Raw genomic sequence first — 23,183 nt, 5'->3', positions numbered from 1 at the left:
CAGCCAAATCCCAAGGTCTAGCAAATCCTCACTTGCCTCAAAGACATTTCATTTTCCAAAAGGTGGAAGAGGGAACAAGGGGCAGCTATTTAGACATTCCTAACCAACAGGGATGACTGGTCAGTGGATGCAAGTAGTGGATCACTAGGTGGAAGTTATCATGTTCTTCTGGAGTTTATTATACAGTGGAAGGAGAAGCCCAGGCAGAGCCCACATTCTAGAATTTAGGAGAGGTGATTTCAGTCAACTTAGATAAATACTGGAGGTGATCCCATGTTCAAGAATAGTAAAAGAGAAAAGATTCAGGATGGATGGGAATTCTCAAAAGGGAGATACTGAAGGCACAATTTAAAACAGTTCCAATGAGGAAGAAAAATGGGAGAATGTCTCAAGAAACCAGGATGGATGACTAAGGACTTTCAACTGAGCTAACTTTTAAACGGAACATGTATAAGAGTGGGAAAATGGGGAATCACAAAGAGGTATCAAACAAATAGCTAGCATGTAGAGGTAAAGTCAGAAAGCAAGCGCAGAATGAACCCAGGCTTGCTAGAGACGTTAAGTACAATAAAAAGGGCTTTTTTGGATAGGCTGCAGCAAAGGAAGAAAAAGGAAATGGTAGGGGCCACTGCATGGAAAAGATGGCAAAATGTCAAGAGAAGACAGCTAAACGGCAGAATTGCTCAACACTTCTTTGCTTCTGCGTTCTCAGAAAAGGCAAAGGGTGATCACACCTGAGAATAATGGAGCAGAGGGCAGAACAGGGGAATTTCAGCCAGAAAAGCAGAGATAGTACAGGAATACTTGTTAATCTAAATGAATATAAGTCTCCAGGACCAGATGAACTGTATTAAAAGAACTGGCAAATGGAATATCGGAGCCATTGACAATAATCTTTGAGAACTCCTGGAGAACAGGAGAAGTCCACAGACTGGAGGAGGGCAAACATTGTCCCAATCTTCAAAAGGGGAAATAAGACGATCCAAGCAATTATCTTCCAGTTAGTCTAACATCAATACCGGAGAAAGATTCTAGAGCAGATCATTCAACAGAGAGTCTGTGAACATCTAGAAGGCAATACCATAATCACAAAAAGTCAACATGAGTTTCAGAAAAAGAAGTCATGCCAGACAAATCTGATCTCTTTCCTTGATAAAATTACCAGCTTGGTAGATGAAGGGAATGCTGGTAGATACAGTAATCTTGATTCAGTGAGGCCTTGACAGGGTTCACATGACATTCTTTGCCAAACAAGCTAGTGAAATCTGGGCTAGACAAGGTACTGTTACAGGATTTGTATTGGTTGACTGGCCGAACCCAAAGGGTGCTCAACAATGGCTCCTTTTCACTGGAGAGAAGTGACCAGTAGGGTCCTACAGGGCTCTGTCCTGGGCCAGTGCTATTCAACATCTTTATCAACGATTTGGAGGAAAGAATTGGGGGTTGCTTATCAAATTTGCGGAGGACACCGAATTGGGAGGAATAGCTAAACTCCAGAGGACAGATCAAAATTCAAAAACACACCGAATAGACTAGAAAGCTGGGCCAAAGCTAACAAATGAAATTCAACAAGAGAAATGTAAGGTACTTCACTTAGGGAGGAAAAATGAAATGCACAGATAAAATGGGGGACACCTGGCTGAACGAGAGATTTATACGCATGAAAAGGATCTGGGAGTCCAAGTAGACCACAGGTTGAACATGAGTCAACAGTGTCATGCGGCAGCTAAAAGCCCAATGCAATTTTAGGCTGCATCAATAAAAGTATAGTGTCCTAGATCAAGGGAAGTAATAGTGGCCAGTCATCTGCTTTGGCAGGCCCCCCCTGGAATTGCAATCCACTTCTGGGCACCATAATTCAAAAAGGAAGTTGAGGAACTGGAGCGTGTCCAAAGGAGGGTGACTAAAATTGTGAAGGGTCTGGAAACCTTGCCCTATGAGGAAGGACTTAGGGTGCTGGGGATGTTTAGCCTGGAGAAAAGAAGGTTAAGAGTGATATGATAGCCTTGTTTAAATATTTGAAGAGATGTCATACGGAGGAGGGACAAGCTTGTTTTCTGCTGCCTCCAGAGAACAGGACCCGGAGCAATGGATGCAAGCTCCAGGAAAAGAGATTCCACCAACATTAGGAAGAACTTCCTGACAGTAAGGGCTGTTCAACAGTGTAACACACCACTCCCTTGGAGTGTAGTGGAGTCCTTCCTTAGAGTCTTTAAACAGAGGCTGGATGGCCATCCGGTCAGGGTTGCTTTGATTGAGATTTCCTGCATGGCAAAAGGGGGTTGGACTGGAGGGCCCTTGTGGTCTCTTCCAACTCTACGATTCCATGAAAAAACCTTGCTAAGAAATGAAGATGCTAAGGCAGAAATGACTAGAACCATAAAACAACACTTAAATTTATTTCCCAGAATGCTCAGTCTTGATTTTGAAAGGAAGTCTGCTTGTTACATGTCAATTTTCACCAAAAACCCGGGAGAGGGGAGGAGTAGGTAGATGGGGGGAAGAATCTTCTATCCAATTTAAAAGAACTAACACCCACAGAGAAAGCTGAAGCACACGAACAAATCATTTTACTTCCCATTGTTTGAAACTTGACTACCTCCATGTAAGAACCAGCCCTCTGGAGGGGCACACTGGGAAAGAGAGTTTGTTCCCAAAAAAACAGAGACGCCAAAGCAATGAGAAACTAAGACCAGGGACAACCGCTCCCAGACAGCATGCATGAAGCTTGTGAGGCGAAGATACAGGGAGGGTTGAGCAATACTGATGATGTCAAGTCCCTACTCAACCAATCCCACAGCGCAGGAGGAATGTCCAACACAGGAGGCCTGAGGCCACATGACAACAGACAGGGCAAAGATAAGAACGAGAGAGCAAGAAGGACCAGTAACTGGAAAAGCAACCCAAAATTTCACAAAGTAAAAGATCAACACAATTTCTTTAACAAAGATATGTGTCTTGGTGCTTCAGAACATTTTTAATACAAAGAGCTATTTCAGGATGGGGAAAGAATTTGTTGTTCCAGCCAAGAACAACAGAAATTAGTGTGCTTTTTGTTGATGGCAGCCACTTCATTAGAAGCCCAAGTTCACAAAGAATAACCAACAAAAACCTCTGAGTCACATAAACACAAGTTAGCTCAAAGATATCTAAAGAGAGGAGCAAGCCACAATAAGAGGGGAAAGGATGAGTCAAACAGATCAAAACGGCTAAGTCCTAATCATTCTATATAAATGCTACAAAATAAATAAACCCTGATAAATCATATCAACACAACGGCTGCAAGAAAGGGTGAAAAGCAATCAAAGAAAAGTAAACTGAGTCCTAAAACTAGATTAGACCAAGGCCTAACTAGTCCTGCATTCTGTTTCCATAGCAGCCATCAGAAGCCTGGGAAGCCATGAACATGAGCACAGAAGATTGTGTAAATCAGTGCTTTTCAGGCTGATACGATGATTATGTATATGGAGCCAGGGACTGGCACCATATTGTGCCCATTGGCTATAATGTTTCTTTCTTGAAAAACTTACAAATGGCTTAGAGATCACTTTAAATGTCCTGGTATAAAACACTCTGCTAGAGCGAGACTGAAGGGTTACATTTTGTATTTATTCATACCCTACTTCTTCCCAGTCCTGGGGAAAAATCAAGTCATCTTACAAAGTAAAAATAAGGTTCAGATAGCACTTCACTAAAGCATACAAAGTTAAAATATAAACTAAAATATAATTAAAAGCAATTGAAAATATACCCTCAAAAGCAAACACAATAATGAAAAGCCTTCCCTAATGAACACTTAATTCCTATCACCTGTTTGGACAAAAAAAGTCTTTGCCCGCCTTAAGAAGGAAATCAAGGAGGGCACTCCCAGCTTCTCTAGAAAGGGGTTCCAGAGCCTGGGAGCAATAACTGAGAGATCCCCTTCATGTCCCTATAAAGTATCTAAGACAGAAAGAAAGACCTCTTCTGAAGATTTCAAGACATGATCAGACTCATATTGGAGAATATGGTCTTCATATCAGCTTATGGCTAAGTTCAGGTTATCATCAGTACTTTTCTTGTCCCCAGAAGAGACCTGGCAGTCAGGGGAGCTGTTTCTAACAAGGGTATTGTCTGCTTCCTATAATAAGCCCTAGTGCACTGCACAGTTGGAGGTTTCAGAACACTCTACAAAAACAGCTCCACGTAGAAAGGTATACAGTAATACAAGCAGGATGTAACTAAGGCATAGGTCACTGTAGCCAAACCAAGATCTCTAGGAATAGGTGCAGCTGGCAACACAAGCCTTAACTGTGCAAAGGCATTCTGGCCACTGCTGAGGCTGGCAGTCCAGCTCAGGGCTAAATCCAGAGTACAACCAAGCTGCAAATCTGCATCTGGGGGAGGGGGGTGTGACCCCATCCATCACAGCTGGGTAACCTATTTCCTGACCTGCCTTAAAGTGACCAAGAGCAAACTATCTTGTCTGGATTAAGTTTCAATTTGTTCACTTCCACCATTACTGATCAGGCAACAGGTTTTAGAACTAAGACAGCTTCCTTGGACAGAGGTGGAACGAAGTAAGAGAGCTAGCTAGGTATCAGGTGTCATTCACTTACGTGTACTTATCCGTGATGAAAAAAAGAACTACCCCCACCAATTCCCTGATTTATGCCAAGCACCAACTCTCTCATTTCTGGAAGTGGGACCACATAAGATTTTTTTGTCATTTTTAAGCACTACTCTGAAATCTCACCCCATTCCACATTAAATCTTTCCGTATAGTTGTAAAACATACTGGAAGTCATACAAGGCAACTATGTTTTCTGTTCAGCTCCTAGAAAAGAAAGATGTATTTAAGAGTCATGAACAAATAATGGCCAAGACTGAAATGTTATGAGAGCCAAAACAAAATGAAATAGATTACGATGGCTTTGCTTTTTACCTTGAGTATCTTGATTTCTTTTCCCAAAAGAGTCTGGGATTTTGCCAGGTTTTTCTTGTTGATGCATTTTATTGCTACCTCCACTTCAGGCTTCTGCAAGTCCAATTCAAAAACACAGAGTTTTAGAAAAGCAGGGAAACATGCATTTCACTCACATACCCAAAGCACACACTCTGAATAGAACCAAATGCTTCAACCCCAAAAGAGCTAGTAAGAAAATACCAGTTTGGTGTCCCATCCATAAAAGGACATGTTGAGACTGCCCTAGACTGAAGCAGTGTTTTGCCAGCAGAGAAAGAAAAGTCAAGAATGCCTTCGACAAATCTTTATGCTGCAGTTATCCTTTTATTTGAGCAATACCAAACACACACATCGAATGGGCATAAAAGCTTATCCCAGCTTTGAGGATGAATCAACACCACATTAAAATCACAATGGATTGTGATTTCTTCATTTTACCTTAAGCAACAAAGGAGATGTATTAAATGCAAGGATGCTTTGGAGACAGAGACTAATTGGGAGTAAAAATCATATAATCTGTAATCTACAGAGCCATTACAGCTTTAGAGGAACATCCTATAGTCAACATTGGTTGCCCTTCCAATTCTGTTTCTTAGTATTGCCTCGATGGAAGATCCAAAGCACAAACATTACAACAGTATTGCGATGATATTGATATGTTTTTACTTGTTGGGCTCCAGCACGACTATACTTTTTGTGTGGGTGTGCCTTCAAGTTGCCTGTCACGTATGAATTTCATAGGGTTTTTCTTAGGCAGGGAATCCTCAGAGATGGTTTTGCCCGTTCCTTCCTCTGAAATAACCCTACAGCACCTGGGATGCATGGGTTGTCCTCCAAGTACGTACAACCAGCTTCCAAGATCAGACCAGAGCTGGGGCCTTTAGGGTATTAAGGCTATGTTGGCACCAAAAGAGTGGGCTTCCTGGCAATAGGAACCTGCTCCGATGCTATCTGAGCATGCTCTCTGGCAACCAAGCTAATGCTAAGGGTAAGGCACAGTACAAAGACGGCAATATTGATAGTCCTTAAGTGTGCCATGTATTTGCTTGGCTGTGGCTGCTTTTAGGTGGTTATGTTGCCAACTAATGTACAATTTAAGACGCTATCCATAGTCCCCAATTTCTTTCTCCATGCTACAGATGTTTGTACCTTAAGGAAACGTACCCCCATAAAAATGATTTGGCAGCACAACAGACGCAGAAGCACATATGCTATCACATTTTCTATGCAAGCGCCGGATTGGGCCGTACCACCGTGGAATTAAGTTCCACTGAGTTCTGTGGGCCAACTTCCAGACAGACACCCAGAGCATCCAGATCCTTCGGAGCACATTGCTTTCGGGGAGTCTCAGCCCAACCTCCTCCACACAGCAGAAAACCCTCTGGAGTCCAACAGTGTTTACCTACAAGCCAGACCCAGCCGAGATGGAAAGGACGTTCAAGAGCAGAGAAAGAGGGGGATGGATTATGCCAGGAAACCACAGTCCTTTCAAAGGAGGGCTCGCATTTTAGAAGTGTGCTTCAGCCCTGGGCCAGAGCATTTGAAAAACACACACATGCACAGACTTTGAAAGGCAGAATAGCCATCAGCCCCAACACAAAAGAGAGAGAGAGAGAGAGACACACATCTTTAATAACAAGGTCGCTGTTGAGAACGACAGAAAGTCACCTCTTTGTGCGCCTTGAAGACGACAGCAAAGGCTCCATGCCCGACAAATCTTTCCTGCTGAACTCAAATCTCCCCACCGTCTCCATCTCTTGCTTCTCCAGGTTCTCCAGGCTGAAGCCCGATAAGAGGCTTGTCAGGAAAGAAAGGGAACAAAGGCGAAGGAGGGAGGGCACCCAAGGCTCCCGGATTCTCTCCAAAGCAACTCAATCAGAAGAAAGCCAAGTCAGCTAGAAGGCTCCTCTCCCGGGACCAGGCGAGGGAACAGCGGGCAACTTGGAAAGGAAGGCTTCTCTCCTGCCAACTCCCCCCGCTTCTTCTGCTGGCCATCATCATCAGCGCTGTCCTCCCCTGGAGAAAGGCCTCGCTGGGGGAGGTTCGGCTACCGACCTTGGCCCTCCTTTGGCCAGGGAGCCGGGGGAGCATTGCAAGAGCCTCTCGAGGGGAGCCTGCTCCCGCCGCTGCCCGCCTCCCTGGCCTCCAGTTGGCTCCCCTCAAGGGCTGAGGAAGGCAAGAAGGGAAGCAGCGTCCAGGCGAAAGGCTTCCAAGGGCTCCAGCCGAAGAGCCGGGCCCCCCTCGCTCCCTCCCCTGTCGGACAAAGTTGCGCCCAGAGAGGAAGAAGAAGCGCCAGACAAAAGGCCGCCTCCGTCGCCCGCCGCCTTGAAAGCGCAGGCGCCCTTCGGACCCAGAAAGGCAGCCGAACGCGGCCTTTAAAGAGGCGCCGCGCTGGAGTGAGTCACCATCCCCCAGCCGCCGCGGCTCCTGCTAGAGCATCCTGGGAGTTGTAGTTTAGAGGCCGAGTGGGCTCTACAACCAGGGCGGCCTGGGCCACAACAGGCCCCCAACCCCAAAGGACAGGGAAAGCGGGGGGCTTGAAGGGCTTGCTTCCTGCCCCACTGGGGGCTGACTTGACATTAGAGAGAGCTTCAAGCACAGCGGAAGCGCCCAGAAAGAAACGGAAGGAGCTGGGAAATGCATTGGCCTCTGAAAGCCCCAAAGGCCAACAAGCCTCGAGAGAAATCCCCAAACGTTTGGCCCAAACTCACCAAATCCCCCCCATATATCCACCAAATATTCAGTCATCAAATACCAAATTAACCATTAAAACCAATCACCAAAATCACACCAAGGCTCTGAAAAGTACACCATTTTGGTGCGAGAAGTCACCAGATTGGCAACACTGGAAGAGATTCCCCAAATGTTTGGCCCAAACTCACCAAATCCCCCCCCCAAATATCTCACCAAATACTTATTCAACCTCAAAATTACCATTAAAGCCATTCACCAAAATCACACCAAAGGCTCTGAAAAGTCCCCGTTTTCGTGTGAAAGTCACCAAATGCCCAAGATGTGCGTTAAGGCCTCTTTGTGACCACTTTAATGGCGGCTTCTGTGTGGTATCACAGGAAATTGTTAGGTGTACTTAGGCAGCTATTCACGGGATAAACTCCCAATCTCCTTCATGTAAAAATCATAATGATTATTATTATTTATGTCCACTTTTCCCGAAGGAACCAAGGTGGATAACAAAACACAAAGAACGATAATTACAATAAATCACACTGGGAACCTTCACCGTTACAGGTGTTTATTTTTTGTTTATTTTTATAATCTTAAGTTTTTATCCTAGTTCACATCTACACACTGAGAATAAAATTTACGTGTGTGAGAACGATTCTATGGGTTTTTTTCTCATGCTCTTTCCACTTGTCGCCTTCTTATCCTTCTGCTTCACTTTTTGATTTGAATATCATGTTTTTAATGTGGCTTCCGTTTACTTATCTAACCTATCTTGTATTATGGTCATTGTTTATATGGTAGTTGTTATTATCCCGTAGAATGTACGCCGTTGGCAGGTTTCATTTTGATCATTTTGATTAGTTGTACGTACAGTGCTGTGTAAATCGACGCACATATAAATAAAGTAACTACTACTAATAACTTAATTGTTTGTGATACAGACTGGAGGAGGGCAAACTTTGTCCCCATCTTCAAAAAGGGAAAAAGAGGATCCCAGCAATTATCGTCCAGTTAGTCCTGACACTATACCAGGAAAGATCAGAGCAGATCATTAAACAGAGAGTCTGTGAACATCTTAGAAAGCAATGCACGCACAAAAAGTCAACATGGGTTCAGAGAAAGAATCATCCCAGACAAATAAATCTTTTTTTGATAAAATTACAGCTTGGTAGATGAAGGGAATGCTGTAGACATAATATATCTTAATTTCAGTAAGGCGTTTGACAGGGTTTCCCATGCATTCTGCAAACAAGCTGTAAAATGTGGGCTAGACAAGGTAACTGTTACATGGATCTGTAATTGGTTGACTGGCCGAACCCAAGGGTGCTCAACAATGGCTCCTTTTCATCCTGGAGAGAAGTGACCAGTCCGTTTCCACAGCTTTGTCCTGGGCCCAATGCTATTCAGCATCTTTACTATGACTTGGATGACATAATTGGGGCATAACGTATCAAATTTAACAGATGACGGAGGAGTAGCTAATACCCCTGAGGACATGATCAAAATTCAAAATGACCTTAATAGTTGTGAAAGCTGGACCAAAGCAACAAAAAGAATTTCAACACAGAGAAAGGTAAGGACTGCACTTACGGTGGAAAAATGAAATGCACAGATATAGGATGGGCGACACTGGCTGAATGAAACTCTGTGAAAAAGGAATCTGGGATCCAAGTATACCACACATTGAACATGAGTCAAAAGTGCGACGCGGCAGCTAAAAAGCCAATGCAATTTTAGTCGCATCAATAAAAGTATAGTGTCTAGATCAGGGGAAGTAAATAATGCACTATATCTGCTCTGGTCAGGCCCCACCTGGAATATTGTCTCCAGTTCTGGGACAAATAATCAAAAGGAGTGAAGAAACTGGAGCATGTCCAAAGGAGAGCGACTACAAGGGTGAAGGGTCTGGAAGCCAACGCATGAGGAACGACCTAGAAGAGAAGGTTAAGAGGTGAATGATAGCCTGTTTAAATATTTGAAGGGATGTCATATTGAGGAGGGAAGAAGCTTGTTTTCTGCTGCTCCAGAGAAACAGGACCCGGAACAATAGATGCAAGCTACAGGAAAAGAGATTCCACCTCAACATTAGGAGGAGCTTCCTGACAGTAAGGGCGTTCGACAGTGGACAAACTCCCCTCAGAGAGTGATAGAGTCGCCTCCTTGGAGTATTTAAACAGAGGCTGGATGGCATTTGTTGGGGATGCTTTGATTGTGATTTCCTGCATGGCAGGGGGTGTGGACTGGATGGCCTTGCGGTCTCTCCAAATCTGCGATTCTATGATTCTATGAATATTGTCTGCGGTATTTTTTGTGCAATAAAATATCAAAAAGGAAAAAAACAGCAAATCATAATAAAATAATAACACTTGGAAAAGAGAAGAAACAATATTGGTTTTGTAGAATCAATTAACAGAAAGGTTTTAAAATAATAGGAAACTATAGTACTAATAAGAGAAAAGAATGGCATAGAAATATAAACTTGATAAGGAGAGCTGCATAGCAAAGTACTATAAGATTAGGGTTCCCATAATTCTCTACCACAAACCCTAGAAAAAGTGTAGACAAAAATGTAAGACAAATGTAGGACAAAATGTAAGATGTTCAAGAAAAATGGAGGATATGACCAACTAAAACCAAAAAACTTTAATAGAATCATAGAATCATAGAGTTGGAAGAGACCGCAAGGGCCATCCAGTCCAACGCCCTGCCAGCAGGAAATCCAAATCATAGCCTTCTCGACAGATGCCATCCAGCCTCGGTTAAAGACCTCCAAGGAGAGAGACTCCACTACACTCCAAGGGAGTGTATTCCACTGTCGAACAGCCCTTACTGTCTGGAAGTCTTCCTCATGGTGAGGTGATTGAGATTTCCTGCATGGCAGAAGGGGGTTGGACTGGATGGCCCTTGGGGTCTCTTCCAACTCTACGATTCTATGAATAAACCTTGCTAAGAAATGAAGATGCTAAGGCAGAAATGACTAGAACTCATAAAACAACAACTTAAATTTATTTCCCAGAATGCTCAGTCTTGATTTTGAAAGGGAAGTCTGCTTGTTACATGTCACATTTTCACCAAAAACCCGGGAGAGGGGAGGAGTAGGTAGATGGGGGGAAGAATCTTCTATCCAATTTAAAAGAACTAACACCCACAGAGAAAAGCTTGAAGCACAGAACAAATCATATTTACTTCCCATTGTTTTGAAACTTGACTACCTCCATGTAAGAACCAGCCCTCTGGAGGGGCACACTGGGAAAGAGAGTTTGTTCCCAAAAAACAGAGACGTCAAAGCAATGAGAAACTAAGACCAGGGACAACCGCTCCCAGACAGCATTGCATGAAGCTTGTGAGGCGAAGATACAGGGAGGGTTGAGCAATACTGATGATGTCAAGTCCCTGCTCAACCAATCCCACAGCGCAGGAGGAATGTCAACAAACAAGGAGGCCTGAAGGCCACATGACAACAGACAGGGCAAAGATAAGAACGAGAGAGCAAGAAGGACCAGTAACTTGAAAAGCAACCCAAAATTTCACAAAGTAAAAGATCAACAATTTCTTTAACAAAGATATGTATCTGGTGCTTCAAGACATTTTTAAGAATACAAAGAAGCTATTTCAGGATGGGGAAAGAAGTTTGTTGTTCCAGCAAGAACAACAGAAATTAGTGTGCTTTTGTTGATGGCAGCTCACTTCATTAGAAGCCCCAAGTTCACAAAGAATAACAAACAAAAACCTCTGAGTCACATAAACACAAGTTAGCTCAAAGATATCTAAAGAGAGGAGCAAGCCACAATAAGAGGGGAAAGGATGAGGTCAAACAGATCAAAACTGCTAAGTCCTAATCATTTCTATATAAATGCTACAAAATAAATAAACCCTGATAAATCCATATCAACACACGGCTGCAAGAAAAGGGTGAAAGGCAATCAAAGAAAAGTAAACTGAGTCCTTAAACTAGATTAGACCAAAGGCCTTAACTAGTCCTGCATTCTGTTTCCATAGCAGCCATCTAGAAGCCCATGGGAAGCCATGAACATGAGCACAAGAAGATTGTGTAAATCAGTGCTTTTCAGGCTGATACGATGATGATTGTATATGGAGCCAGGGACTGGCACCATATTTGTGCCCATTGGCTATAATTGTTTCTTTCTTGAAAACTTACCAATGGCTTAGAGATCACTTTAAATAGTCCTGGTATAAAACACTTCTGCTAGAGCGAGACTGAAGGGTTACATTTTGTATTTATTCATACCCTACTTCTTTCCCAGTCCTGGGGAAAAATTCAAGTCATCTTACAAAGTTAAAAATAAGGTTCAGATAGCACTTCACTAAAGCATACAAAAGTTAAAATATAAACTATAAATATAATTAAAAGCAATTGAAAAATATACCCTCAAAAGCAAACACAATAATGAAAAGCCCTTCCCTAATGAACACTTAATTCCTAATCACCTGTTGGACAAAAAAAGTCTTTGCCCGCCTTAAGAAGGACATCAAGGAGGGCACTCCTCTAGCTTCTCTAGAAAGGGGTTCCAGAGCCTGGGAGCAATAACTGAGAAGATCCTCCTTCATGTCCCTATAAAGTATCTAAGACAGAAAGAAAGACCTCTTCTGAAGATTTCAAGACATGATCAGACTCATATTGGAGAATATGGCCCTTCATATCAGCTATATGGCTTAAGTTCAGGTTATCATCAGTACTTTCTCTTGTCCCCAGAAGAGACTGGCAGTCAGGGGAGCTGTTCTAACAAGGGTATTGTCTGCTTCCTATAATAAGCCCTAGCTGCACCAGTTGAGGTTTCAGAACACTCTACAAAGACAGCTCCACGTAGAATGTATTACAGTAATCCAAGCAGGATGTAACTAAGGCATATGTCACTGTAGCCAAATCCAAGATCTCTAGGAATAGGTGCAGCTGGCACACAAGCCTTAACTGTGCAAAGGCACTTCTGGCCACTGCTGAGGCTGGCAGTTCCAGCCTCAGGGCTAAATCCAGAGTACAACCAAGCTGCAAATCTGCATCTGGGGGAGGGGGGTGTGACCCCATCCATCACAAGCTGGGTATCTATTTCCTGACCTGCCTTTAAAGTGACCAAGAGCACATCTATCTTGTCTGGATTAAGTTTCAATTTGTTCACCTTCCACCATTACTGATGACAGGCACAGGTTTAGAACTAAGACAGCTTCCTTGGACAGAGGTGGAACGAAGTAAGAGAGCTAGCTAGGTATCAGGTGTCATTCACTTACTGTTATTTATCCGTGATGTAAAAAAAGAACTACCTCCATCCCAATTCCCTGATTTTATGCCAAGCATCCATACTCTCTCATTTCTGGAAGTGTGACCACATAAGATTTTTTGTCATTTTTAAGCACTATCTCTGAAATCTCACCCCATTCCACATTAAATCTTTCCGTATAGTTGTAAAACCATACCTGGAAGTCATACAAGGCAACTATGTTTTCATGTTTCAGCTCCTAGAAAAGAAAGATGTATTTATGAAGTCATGAACAAATAATTGCCAAGAACTGAAATGTTATGAGAGCCAAAACAAAATGAAAATACATTATGATGGCTTTGCTTTTTACCTTGAGTATCTTGATTTCTTTTCCCAAAAGAGTCTGGGATTTTGCCAGGTTTTTCTTGTTGATGCATTTTATTGCTACCTCCACTTCAGGCTTCTGCAAGTCCAAATGCAAAAACACAGAGTTTAGAAAAGCAGGGAAACATGCATTTCATCTCACATACCCAAATGCACACACTCTGAATAGAACCAAATGCTTCAACCCCAAAAGAGCTAGTAAGAAAATGCCAGTTTGGTGTCCCGATCCATAAAAAGGACATGTTGAGACTTGCCCTAGACTGAATCAGTGTTTGCCAGCATAGAAAGAAAAGTCAAGAATGCCTTCGTACAAATCTTTATGCTGCAGTTATCCTTTTATTTGAGCAATACCAAACACACACATCGAATGTGCATAAAAGCTTATCCCCAGCTTTGAGGATGAATTCCACACCACATTAAAATCTACAAATGGATTGTGTATTTCTTTCATTTTACCTTAAGCAACAAAGGAGATGTATTAAAATGCAAGGATGCTTTGGAGACAGAGACTAATTGGGAGTAAAAATCCATATAATCTGTAATCTACAGAAGCCATTACAGCTTTAGAGGAACATCCTATAGTCAACGTTGGTTGCCCTTCCACATTCTGTTTCTTAGGCCTGTTACAGACAGCCAAAATAAAGCTGCTTCGAGTCACTTTGGAAGTATGGTATTTTAATGATGCATGAATCCTAAGAGTCTGGAAGCTTCACCAAAGCTGCACTCCAGTCCTTAGAACTGGAGCGTGGCTTTGGTGCGGCCTTTGGACTCTTAGGACGCATGTATCATTGAAATACCATACCTCCAAAGTGACTCGAAGCAGCTTTATTTTGGCTGTCTGTAACAGGCCTTAGTATTGCCTTGTATGGAAGATCCAAAGCATCAAACATTAACAACAGTATTGCTGATGATATTGATATGTTTTTACTTGTTGGGCTCCAGCACCGACTATACTTTTATGTGTGGGTGTGCCTTCAAGTTGCCTGTCAACGTATGGAATTTCATAGGGTTTTCTTAGGCAGGGAATCCTCAGAGATGGTTTTGCCCGTTCCTTCCTCTGAAATATACCCTACAGCACCTGGGATGCATTGGTTGTCTCCCATCCAAGTACGTACTAACCAGCTTCCAAGATCAGAGCAGATCTGGTGCCTTTAGGGTATTAAGGCTATGTTGGGCACCAAAAGAGTGGGCTTCCTGGCAATAGGAACCTGCTCCGATTCTATGCTGAGCATGCTCTCTGGCAACCAAGCTAATGCTTAAAGGTAAGGCCACAGTACAAAGACGGCAATATTGATAGTCCTTAAGTGCTGCCATGTATTTGCTTGGCTGTGGCTGCTTTTAGGTGGTTAATGTTGTCCAACTACTGTACAAGTTAAGACGCTATCCATAGTCCCAATTTCTTTCTCCATGCTACAGATGTTTGTACCTTAAGGAAACGTACCCCCATAAAAATGATTTGGCAGCACAACAGACGCAGAAGCACATACGCTATCACATTTTCTTAAGCCAGCCAGCCGGATTGGGCCTGTATCACCGTGGAATTAAGTTCCACTGAGTTCTGTGGGCCTAACTTCCAGGCAGACACCCAGAGCATCCAGATCCTTCTGAGCACATTGCTTTCGGGGAGTCTTCAGCCCAACCTCCTCCAGCAGCAGAAAAACCCTCTGGAGTCCAACAGTGTTTACCTACAAGCCAGACCCAGCCGAGATGCAAAGGACGTTCAAGAGCAGAGGAAAGAGGGGGATGGATTGATGCCAGGAAACCACAGTCCTTTCAAAGGAGGGCTCGCATTTGGAAGTGTGCTTCATGCCCTGGGCCAGAGCATTTGAAAAACACACACATGCACAGACTTTGAAAGGCAGAATAGCCATCAGCCCCAACACAAAAGAGAGAGAGAGAGAGACACACATCTTTAATAACAAGGTCGCTTGTTGAGAACGACAGAAAGTCACCTCTTTGTGCCTGCCTTTGAAGACGACAGCAAAGGCTCCATGCCCGACCAAATCTTTCCTGCTGAACTCAAATCTCCCCACCGTCTCCATCTCTTGCTTCTCCAGGTTCTCCAGGCTGAAGCCCGATAAGAGGCTTGTCAGGAAAGAAAGGGAATCAACGGCGAAGGAGGGAGGGCACCCAAGGCCTCCCGGATTCTCTCCAAAGCAACTCAATCAAAAGAAAGCCAAGTCAGGGCTAGGAAAGGCTCCTCTCCCGGGACAAGGCGAGGGAACAGCGGGCAACTTGGAAGAGGAAGGCTTCTCTCCTGTCCCACTCCCCGCCGCTTCTTCTCTGGCCATCATCATCATCGGCTGTCCTTCCCTGGAGAAAGGCCATCGCTGGGGGAGGTTCGGCTACCGACTCTTGGCCCTCTTTTGGCCAGGGAGCCGGGGGAGCATTGCAAAGAGCCTTCTCGAGGGGAGCCTGCTCCCGCCGCTGCCCGCCTCCCTGGCCTCCGAGTTGGCTCCCCTTCAAGGGCTGAGGAAGGCAAGAAGGGAAGCAGCGTCCAGGCGAAAGGCTTCCAAGGGCTCCAGCCGAAGAGCCGGGCCTCCCTCTCGCTCCCTCTGTCGGACAAAGTTGCGCCCAGAGAGGAAGAAGAAGGCGCCAGACAAAAGGCCGCCTCCGTCGCCGCCCGCCTTGAAAGCGCAGGCGCCCTTCGGACCCAGAAAGGCAGCCGAAGCGCGGCCTTTAAAGAGGCGCCGCGCTGGAGTGAGTCACCATCCCCTCAGCCGCCGCGGCTCCTGCTAGAGCATCCTGGGAGTTGTAGTTTAGAGGCCGAGTGGGCCTCTACAACTCAGGGCGGCCTGGGGCCACAACAGGCTCCCAACCCCAAAGGACAGGGAAAGCGGGGGGCTTGAAGGGCTTGCTTCCTGCCCCACTGGGGCTGACTTCGACATTAGAGAGAGCTTCAAGCACAGCGGAAGCGGCCCAGAAAGAAAGCGGAAGGAGCATTGCCGCTGAAAGCCCCAAAGTGCCAACAAGCCTCGAAGAGAATTCCCCAAACGTTTGGCCCAAACTCACCAAATCCCCCCCCCCCATATATCTCACCAAATATTCAGTCAAAATACCAAAATTACCATGAAAACCAATCACCAAAATCACACCAAAGGCTCTGAAAAGTACCCATTTTGGTGCGAAAGTCACCAGATTGGCAACACTGCGAAGAGAATTCCCCAAATGTGTTGCGCCAACAAACTCACCAAATCCCCCCCCAAATATCTCACCAAATACTTATTCAACTCTCAAAATTACCATTAAAGCCATTCACCCAAAATCAAACCAAAGGCTCTGAAAAGTCCCCGTTTTCGTGTGAAAGTCACCAAACGCCCAAGATGTGCCTTAAGGCCTCTTTGTGACCACTTTAATGGCGGTTTCTGTGTGGTATCACAGGAAGTTGTTAGGTGTACTTAGGCAGCTATTCACGGGATAAACTCCCAATCTCCTTCATGTAAAAATCATAATGATTATTATTATTTATGTTTCACTTTTTCCCGAAGGAACCAAGGTGGATAACAAAACACAAAAGAACGATAAATTACAATAAAATCACACTGGGAACCTTCACCGTTACAGGTGTTTATTTTTATAATCTTAAATTTTATCCCAGTTCACAATCTACACACTGAGAATAAAATATTTACGTGTGTGAAAAGAAACGTATTCTATGGGTTTTTTCTTCATGCTCTTATCCACTTGTCAGCCTTCTTATTCCTTTCTGCTTCACTTTTGATTTGATATTCAATGTTTTTAATGTGCTTCCTGTTTACTTTATCTAACTCTATCTTGTATTATGGTCTATTGTTTTATATGTAGTTTGTTATTATCCCGTAGAATGTACGCCGTTGGCAGGTTTCATTTTGATCATTTTGATTAGTTGTACGTACAGTGCTGTGTAAATCGACAGCACTATATAAATAAAGTATACTACTACTAATAACTTAATTGTTTGTGATTACAGACTGGAGGAGGGCAAACCTTGTCCCCATCTTCAAAAAGGGGAAAAAGAGGATCCCAGCAATTATCGTCCAGTTAGTCTGACATCTATACCAGGAAAGATTCTAGAGCAGATCATTCAACAGAGAGTCTGTGAACATCTTAGAAAGCAATGCCACAATCACAAAAAGTCAACATGGGTTTCAGAGAAAGAAATCATGCCAGACAAATATAATCTCTTTTTTGATAAAATTACTAGCTTGGTAGATGAAGGGAATGCTGTAGACATAATATATCTTAATTTCAGTAAGGCGTTTGACAGGGTTCCCCATGACATTCTTGCAAACAAGCTTGTAAAATGTGGGCTAGACAAGGTAACTGTTACATGGATCTGTAATTGGTTGACTGGCCGAACCCAAAGGGAGCTCAACAATGGCTCCTTTTCATCCTGGAGAGAAGTGACCAGTCCATTTCCACAGGGCTTTGTCCTGGGCCCAATGCTATTCAGCATCTTTATCTATGACTTGGAGGACATAATTGGGGGCATACGTATCAAATTTACAGATGATGGAGGAGTAGCTAATACCCCTGAGGACATGATCAAAATTCAAAATGACCTTAATAGTTTTGAAAGCTGGACCAAAGCTAACAAAAATGAATTTCAGCACAGAGAAATGTAAGGTACTGCACTTACGGTGGAAAAATGAAATGCACAGATATAGGATGGGCGACACCTGGCTGAATGAGACTCTGTGTAAAAGGAATCTGGGAGTCCAAGTAGACCACACATTGAACATGAGTCAAAAGTGCGACGTGACAGCTAAAAACGCCAATGCAATTTTAGGCTGCATCAATAAAAGTATAGTGTCTAGATCAGGGGAAGTAATAGTGCCACTATATTCTGCTCTTGTCAGGCCCTACCTGGAATATTGTGTCCAGTTCTGGGCACAATAATTCAAAAAGGATGTGGAGAAACTGGAGCATGTCCAAAGGAGAGCGACTAAAATGGTGAAGGGTCTGAAAGCCATGCCCTACGAGGAACGACTTAGGGAGCTAGGGATGTTTAGCCTGGAGAAGAGAAGGTTAAGAGGTGATATGATAGCCCTGTTTAAATATTTGAACGGATGTCATATGGAGGAGGGAGAAAGCTTGTTTTCTGCTGCTCCATAGAACAGGACCCAGAACAATAGATGCAAGCTACAGGAAAAGAGATTCCACCTCAACATTAGGAGGAACTTCCTGACAGTAAGGGCTGTTCGACAGTGGAACAAAGTCCCTCAGAGAGTGATAGAGTCTGCCTCCTTGGAGTTATTTAAACAGAGGCTGGATGGCCATTTGTTGGGGATGCTTTGATTGTGATTTCCTGCATGGCAGGGGGTTGGACTGGATGGCCCTTGCGGTCTCTTCCAAATCTGCGATTCTATGATTCTATGATATATTTGTCTGCGGTATTTTTTGTGCAATAAAATATCAAAAAGGAAAAAAAGAAAACAGCAATCATCATAAAATAAAATATAACACTTGGGAAAAGAGAAGAAAACAATAATTGGTTCTTGTAGAATCAATTAACAGAAAGGTTTTAAAATAATAGGAAAACTATAGTACTAATAAGAGAAAAGAATGGCATAGATAATATAAACTTTGATAAAGGAAGAGGCTGCATAGCAAAGTACTATAAGATTAGGGTTTCCATAATTCTCTACCACAAAACCTAGAAAAGTGTAGGACAAAATGTAAGACAAATGTAGGACAAAATGTAAGACGTTCAAGAAAAATGGAGGATATGACCAACTAAAACCCAAAAACTTTAATAGAATCATAGAATCATAGAGTTGGAAGAGACCGCAAGGGCCATCCAGTCCAATGCCCTGCCATGCAGGAAATCCAAATCATAGCCTTCTCGACAGATGGCCATCCAGCCTCTGTTTAAAGACCTCCAAGGAGAGAGACTCCACTACACTCCAAGGGAGTGTATTCCACTGTCGAACAGCCCTTACTGTCTGGAAGTTCTTCCTCATGTTGAGGTGGAATCTCTTTTCCTGGAGCTCAGAAATTGGGAATGTCCTGGCCAAAACTGGGATATGGCAACCCTATATAAGAGCCTAAAAGAGAAAGACTTAGAACAAGAAACAGTTAAACATACCATGATAAAATGAGCACTAGATTTTGGAGAGAACATTGATTTAGAGAACTTGGAAAAGACATGGCAAAAAGTTTTACCTTATGTCAAACCTATAAAGAAAATTTCTTGAAAATGATGCATTGTTTGTATATATCACCCTCTAATTTGAATGCCATGTATAACACCAGAAAAATAAATTGTTGGAAATGCCAAGAACCTAAAAGAACATGTTTTCATATTTAGTAGAAATGACAAGAAGCAGAAAATATTGGAAAATGATATGTAATATGATGATGGAGATACTACAGATAAGAATACCATTTACTCCACAGCTCTTTTTGTTGAATATGACCTACAAAACTGACATCAGGGAAGAAAAGAAATATAAATGCATCATGCTTTATATGGTGACAATTGTGAGATTGCTATATGCTAATGAATGGATGCTGAAATTAAGAGAAGTGATGGACATGGATATTTTAACAGCTCTTATGCACTTCACCATTTTAGTCGCCCTCCTTTGGACACGCTCCAGTTTCTCAATGTCCTTTTTGAATTGTGGTGCCCAGAACTGGACACAATATTCCAGGTGGGGCCTGACCAAAGCAGAATAGAGTGGCACTATTACTTCTCTTGATCTAGACATTATACTTTTATTGATGCAGCCTAAAATTGCATTGGCCTTTTTAGCTGCTGCATCACACTGTTCACTCATGTTCAACTTGTGGTCTACTTGGACTCCAAGATCCCTTTCACATGTAGTCTCCTTAAGCCAGGTGTCCCTCATCCTATATCTGTGCATTTTATTTTTCTGCCCTAAGTGCAGTAAGAAAACATTGATTGGATTTGAGAAACCCCTTGGATGGTAGGATAGGAAAAGTAAATAGGAACACAGCCAGAGATGAGAAAGAAATATGGTCTTTAACTACTTTGTGATGGAACTCCCTCAGGCCCTACTGCAAGAGGATATATGGAAAGCCTGGGGGAGGATAGAGAAATCAACAAAGCCATTTAACTTTTATTTAATGTTATCTAGGTCCTCCACATGTCTTTGGGTCAGTGTGCCTTTCCTATGTAAAACTTCCTAGTGGTCCAAAGACCATTGTGACCTCCTAAAAACATGCCTGGCTCTGGATATCGAATATGAAAATATATAGCACTGGGGATGTAGGGTATGCTAACAAGGGTCCCAGGAGGACCCAAGGAACTGTAAACAGGCACTCTGTCAGGCACAGCTTGTCTCCTGGTCCCCTTCCAGACACCAAAAAACAAATACTAGACTCCAGTCTAAGAACAGCTTTTATTGAAGAAGAAAGAAACCAAAATAGACAGGTCTGTGACTTTTTGTCAGATCTAAAGTCACTGTGCATTCAGGCATATTCAGGTCAAGCCTCCTGCGCTTTGACCATTTTGATGACATAATGCTTAACTGTCCAGGAGTCCGGCACCTGGCAAGATCCGCATGAATATGCAGCCTTCCCACAACCAACAGACAAAACATCCTTGAAATTATTATATGACTGTGAGCTAATCACACACACACACACACACACACACATTCTAAATACCTAAACCACAAAAGCAAAACACCAATGAATCTTATTAACATTCATAAATATATTATCAAAAATGAACCCTCTTGTCTAAGTAGGTATGTATATTTATATATTATTGTTTTACGCCATGGAGTTTGCTCCGACCTTCCCCTTTATACAAGCTGCTGGCTGCAGACAGAGTGGGAACACCCCACTCATGCCAAGCCTAGCTGGTAAGGCTTTTTTTTTAAATCAAAGTTTTATTTCACAGCCTTTTCAGCACAATTAAAAGTGCATTAACCCTTAAAGAACCAACTCAAGGTTTATACAGGTCTATCTAAATATAAACTATAAATCCCAACTCTAACTCCAATCCCACTCTAACACTAATCAAATTTCTGGCAGGAGAGCATCACACAAATGTGATTCTTGATGCACTCCCTCCCCCAAAATGCAAACACTGTAAATGGGAGCCAGAAAGCATTTCTGGCCTTCCCTTCTGAATCTGTCCAAAAGATTTGCATTTAAACTCTCAGCATTACTCTATTTTGAAACCAATGTGCAGTTTTGCATCTTCTTTGTTATATAAGAATTCTTCCTGTGAAGCAGAATCATCATGCTCTGGACATTCGTTCTGATCATGTGCAAACCTGCCATTCCCACATTCACATTCCCATGATTTTGTCAGATGCAGTGTGGTGGCCATGACTTGTATCATGGATGTATGACACAATGACAGCACTACTGATGATGTAACAACTGTATTTTGTCTAGTAAGGATAGTTTTGCTCCATGGTTTCTCATTTGCTATATAAGCGAACATGTTTTGACATGATGTCTTGATGACAATATCATTCTTTATCTTGGCAAGGCTCTTGGTTCCTTTTAACTATTCATTTATTCGATATGTTGCCAAAACTACAGGACAAAATTACTTTTGAGTTTTTTAGTGCCTGAGACAACTTAATTTTGGGTCTGAGGGCATGGTATGCATTCACAAATTCAACCAACCAGGGTTTGAAAATATTTACCAAAAAGAATTGAAAAAAACAAACCTTGATTTTGCCATTTTGGATAAGGGACACCATTTTACTATGCCACTGTATATAATGAGATTTGTATGTAAGTAAGCAAGCAAAATTATTTGTGTAGTGTAAGTCTTTGCAAAAACAAAAAGAAAAGAAAACCAGTAAAACACAAAAATCAGATACATTACAAACATACTATATTACATCACAAAGGCATGGTCCAGACGTGCACTTTGTGCCGGCCTGGCCACGTACTAGGGTTCCCTGGGGGCGGAGTGTTCGCACGCCCCACAACCGTAGTACATGGAGGCAGCATCATCATAGAGGCCTCCCATCTACATGGGGGCTGCTTTGATACCAGCACCGCCACTGAGCGCCCAAACGTGGCGCACAGGAAGTGGCGTCATGATGGTGCCACTTCCTGATTGCGGAAGCTCCTTTTCGTTGTGGCGCCACAAGCTTCGTTCCCATGCTTCATCCAGATTGCCACGGGAATGAAGCCATAGGAGAAAGGGGCCAGGTGACTCCTTTCTCCCATGGCTGCGCCTATTGGGGTGTCCTGGGGCATGAAGCCCCAAGGACACCCCTTTTTGGGACAACGGAGAAGCGACATTTTGCCGCTTCTCCATGGTCCCGAAAATCACCGGATTGGGGCCTCTGGGCTGCTGGTGAAGCTGCCCTGCCCCCAACCCGGCAAGAAAAAGGGTGGGGGATGGCCGCCCCTGAAGGGGCAGTCTGTATTGTGTCAATGCTAAAATCATCCAAAAACATGATTCTTATAGGCTCAAATCAAACTAAATAAGCACAAAGATCAGATATATTACAAATGCATTCTATTACAAATACAAAGCAAAAATCATCCAAAAATTCTCATAGACTCAAATCTTTCCTAAAACCTAATCATTATCTTTATGTAACTTCCTCCTTCAAATTCATGCTTTAAAGGCAAAGCACACTACCCTTTCAGAAGTGTATGGTACAGTATCCCTTAATAAAAAATTGATCAAGTACAAATCAAGGTCTCTTAGATACAAGTCATGTTTTAAAATATGAGACTTCAGATATCTGAGCATCCACAGATTTTGGTATCCATGGGAGGTCCTGGAACCCAGCCCAACCCCTCCTTGCTTCCATGATGGAACTCAAAGCAGTACAGTGGGCCCTTGGTATTCTGAGTAAGGTAGAGTCTGTCAATCTTCTTTAGGGACCACCTTCCATAGCAACAGAGCAACCATTAAGAAAGGCCCCATTTTGTACATCTAGTCCTATTATTTTTAGAGTTACCTATCACCAAAGGCGAGGGATTAAAGATTTGCTGAAAATTCTCATATGCCGAATTGATACATA

The 23,183-nt window shown here is 43.0% G+C and overlaps 2 protein-coding genes across 22 annotated transcripts in view; both read right to left on the bottom strand.

The window, feature by feature from the left end:
- ULK1 (unc-51 like autophagy activating kinase 1) overlaps positions 1-15,885 on the bottom strand; it is a 151,990-nt gene extending 136,105 nt beyond the window's left edge. For 3 of the 4 annotated variants that reach the window (XM_042441545.1, XM_042441547.1, XM_042441546.1), the window contains exons 1-3: positions 15,180-15,882; positions 13,214-13,306; positions 13,061-13,102 (exon numbers count right to left, since the gene is read on the bottom strand). In XM_042441545.1, coding sequence (XP_042297479.1) covers positions 13,061-13,102; positions 13,214-13,306; positions 15,180-15,269 — 225 coding nt within the window. In that variant the 5' untranslated portion in view covers positions 15,270-15,882. Of the gene's footprint in view, positions 1-13,060; positions 13,103-13,213; positions 13,307-15,179 lie in introns of all 4 variants that reach the window. The other variant, XM_042441548.1, reaches the window with a different exon arrangement.
- EP400 (E1A binding protein p400) overlaps positions 1-23,183 on the bottom strand; it is a 390,490-nt gene that overhangs the window by 309,272 nt on the left and 58,035 nt on the right. The window lies entirely within an intron of this gene.

Source organism: Sceloporus undulatus, chromosome 10 (assembly GCF_019175285.1).
Source record: "Sceloporus undulatus isolate JIND9_A2432 ecotype Alabama chromosome 10, SceUnd_v1.1, whole genome shotgun sequence".
In the NCBI taxonomy this organism is placed as follows: Eukaryota; Metazoa; Chordata; class Lepidosauria; order Squamata; family Phrynosomatidae; genus Sceloporus; species Sceloporus undulatus.
The sequence above is the reverse complement of the archived record's forward strand: the minus strand, read 5'-3'. Positions and strand labels throughout refer to the sequence as shown.